General features: G+C 52.6%; 1 protein-coding gene across 1 annotated transcript; it reads left to right on the top strand.

The window, feature by feature from the left end:
- The first annotated feature begins 288 nt into the window (after window positions 1-288).
- LOC144949961 (odorant receptor 131-2-like) lies at window positions 289-1,311 on the top strand. Its single transcript, XM_078879951.1, has one exon. The coding sequence runs from the start codon at window positions 289-291 to the stop codon at window positions 1,309-1,311; it is 1,023 nt and encodes a 340-aa protein (XP_078736077.1).
- The last annotated feature ends 2,126 nt before the right edge of the window (window positions 1,312-3,437 follow it).

Below are 3,437 nucleotides of genomic sequence, written 5' to 3' on the forward strand. Positions count from 1 at the left end.
CCATCGAGACCATAGACTTAAACGCCACTGTGGCCTTCACTCCTTCAACTGAGGAGGAGGAACAGCAGCATCACGCGAACTCTCTCTCTCTCTGCTGAAGTCCTCTCGTTGTGGCAGTAGCAGCAGCAGCAGGACATTGGCATCGAGCTTCTGAAGAACAACAATAACGTCGCTGCTGGCACCACCACCATCACCACCACCGTCGTAACCGTCGCGCGAAAACGGAATAGAGTCTCTTCAGAAGGTCAATTCTTGTAGCCCGTTGCGCATTGGAGGTGCGAAAGAGACATGAACGCCTCTAGTCTCAACGCAAGCGCGCTGGCGTCACCACCACCGCCTCCTCAGCATGCCAACGCCACGGTTGCCACTTACTTACCCTACGGCCTGATCATCGACCTCATCAACGGCATCAACGCCTTCACCATGCTGCCGTCCCTCTGCTTCCTCGCCTGGATCCTCACCGCGATTCTGGGCACGCGCCTCCGCCACAACTACCGCCACGTCCTCTTCGCCAACCTGCTGCTCTGCGACAGCCTCTTCCTCATCTCCTCCGACACCGTCGCCATCCTCGTGTGGCAACGGGTGCCCATCCCCGCCGTGCCCTGCTACGCGTTCGTGCTCGTCGCGAGCGCCCTCAAGTACGCGGGCCTCCTCTGCGTCACCCTCATGTCCCTCGAGCGCTACGCCGCCGTCTGCCACCCACTGCGCTACCACGCCTGGTTCGACCGCCGCGTCGCCCTCGTCGCGTCGCTCGCCGCCGTCTGGAGCGGCTGCGCGTGGTCGCCCCTCGCACGCTTCCTCCTGCTCGTCTCAGGTGGCGTGCCGCTGCCCGCCAACGAGGCCGTGTGCGCCGTCGAATGGATCGAGGGGCTCATGCCCAACGCGACCGCGCTCTTGGCCCTGCGCGAGGCGACGAACGCGGCGGCGTTCGTGGCCAGCAGCGTCGCCGTCGCGTTCAGCTACGTGAAGGTGTTCGGTGCGGCGAGGCGCGTCGCCGCCGCTACCGCCACTACCACGGGTTCCGGCGGAGCGTCGAGGGCGCGCAACACCGTGGCGCTCCACTCGCTGCAGCTCGTCCTCTACATCTGCTCGCTGGGGAACTCGGCCGTGCTGGCGGTGGTGGGCGCTGCGATCGGAGACCCGCGCGCCTCCAGCGTGGCGCGTTCCGCGACGTACATGGCGCTCTTCGTTCTCTCCAGACTCGTGGCGCCCGTCGTGTACGGCCTGCGCGACAAGGAGATCCTTGGGCAGATGAAGCGGATGCTCGGCGTCATTCGGCCCGTCGAGGTTGCTCCGGCAGAGGTCGCCTGAACGAGTTTCACTTCGTATTCTTTGGGTCTTTTCGGTGAAGTCACGGCGATGGATTTTGACTGAAAGCTTTTGTGACTGCAGGAATTCACATTCTATGATTCTTTCGGTAAAGTCACGGCGATAGATTTTAACTTAAAGCTTCCGTGACTGAAGGAATTCATATTCTATGATTCTTTCGGTAAAGTCACGTAGATTGAAAAAATAACAATATAATAATCAAAGAAAGTGAATACAAATATCACGACGTTTCGATCGCAACACAAGCGGTCGTGATGACGGCAATAATTTTTTACTAACAAACTGGCACTCATTACAAGCTCCATCACTGCTTCTTTGAATTCACACTCTTAAATTACCTCGGTTTCCCAGCTCATATTTCTCACGCTCCACACCCCATTAGTTTCTTATCTCAATTCTACCCCTGTATCACGCAACGACGTTCTTGCTTTAATTCAATCAAGTTTACATGAAGCCGTCTCCTCTTAACATCCTTCCTGGGGCCCTCTTTAAACACATTTTTTTTAAATCCTTTATATTAAGTTCGCTTGCTTGCTTAGGACCGTGCAAATCTTTCGGTCGTTTTTTAGCCCACTTCCCGTGATCCAATCGAGCTGACATTTTCCACACAGACTCGTTGTGCGTGACAATTAATGTTTGTGAATTTTTTTTTCCAAAATGTTACACTTTTTAGGACAAAAATATTATATTTAATTACCAATTGCTTAATGGTGCAATGCAATCATCTGACCCATAGGTGGCAGCCATCTCAAGCCAGAGGACGAGAGGACTCTAGCCGCCACGCATATAAAGGATTTATAGTGAAAAACTTAGTTTTTACGGGTTATACTTATTCCCACTGAACTCCTTATTGCGACTGCGCTCCATCGCAAACGCTTAATTTTCATCTTTTAGAATAAGACAAGTTTCACCACCCGATTAGATACTGGCACAACCCTGACAGTTACTGGCTGATTTCTAACCTCAATTTTAGAACTTTCGTGACTGCAGGAATTATTATTTGGTTCTTTCGGTTAAGTCACATCTAAAGATAAAATAATAAATTAAATTAAATAATAGAATAATTTAATTTATTATTTTATCTTTAGACGTGACTTAACCGAAAGAACCAAATAATGATTTCTAACCTCTCCACCGTAATAGAGGGTTTTTTTGGGTTAGATCGTGTAAATATATAAATGTGTTGTTAAAACCTGCCACCGCCAACTAGTAAGGGTCGTCACGTAAACAGAACGTGCCAATTCGTCACTAGTACAGCACTTGTGTGTAGTGTAGTGTATAGTACAGTATACTAGTACAGCACTAGTGTGTAGTGTATGGTGTAGTATACTAACACAGCACTAGTGTAAAGCATAGTGTATAGTGTAGTGTATAGTGTAGTATACTTGTGTAGTGGTGATACGCGCTGGGGTAGCGATCGGGTGCCAGCGCGTCGTGATTGGATGGGTGTGTGGTGACGCGCGCTGACGGTGAGGGATCAGGGGTCAGCGCGGGATCGTGGGTTGTGTGGTGCTGATTGGCTGGGTGCCGGTGACGCGTTGGTGAGGGAGTGATCGGGTGGCAGCGCGGCGTGATTGGTTGGGGAGTGGAAACACGCGCTGGGGGAAAGCGGATCGTAGAGATAGCGCGTCGTGATTGGTTCACTAAGGAGCGATGCTCACGTCGAGGTCCGCATCCGCTCCGTCTCCCGGGAGGAGGGACCATATAAGGTGATGCACACAGGCGTAAGGGAGAGTGTAACCAGCGAAGACTGAAGACGGAGAGGAAGAGATAGGGCCCTTCGGTACCCAGTCCCGCTGTCCTGTGGGGACCGGGACTCTGTGTAACCCAGAGGCGGAGTGTAGGGTGAGCATGCAGTGTCCGCATGCGGAGTGTGTAGCCAGAGGCCTGGAGTCTACACGAGACGAGTGGAGTGTGCAGCCAGAGGCATAGGGTCTACACGAGACGAGTGATGTGTGTGTAGCCAGAGGCCTAGAGTCTACACGAGACGAGTGAAGAGTGTAGCCAGAGACAGAGGGTCTACACGAGCTAAGTGAAGAGTGTAGCCAGAGGCAGAGAGTCTACACGAGCTAAGTGAAGAGTGTAGCCAGAGGCAGAGAGCCTACACG

Source organism: Lampetra fluviatilis, chromosome 55 (genome assembly GCF_964198595.1).
Source record: "Lampetra fluviatilis chromosome 55, kcLamFluv1.1, whole genome shotgun sequence".
NCBI classification, from domain to species: Eukaryota; Metazoa; Chordata; class Hyperoartia; order Petromyzontiformes; family Petromyzontidae; genus Lampetra; species Lampetra fluviatilis.

Bases quoted from the DNA above. Each gene is read 5' to 3' on its own strand.
- LOC144949961 (XM_078879951.1), top strand. From the start codon at position 289: ATGAACGCCTCTAGTCTCAACGCAAGCGCGCTGGCGTCACCACCACCG.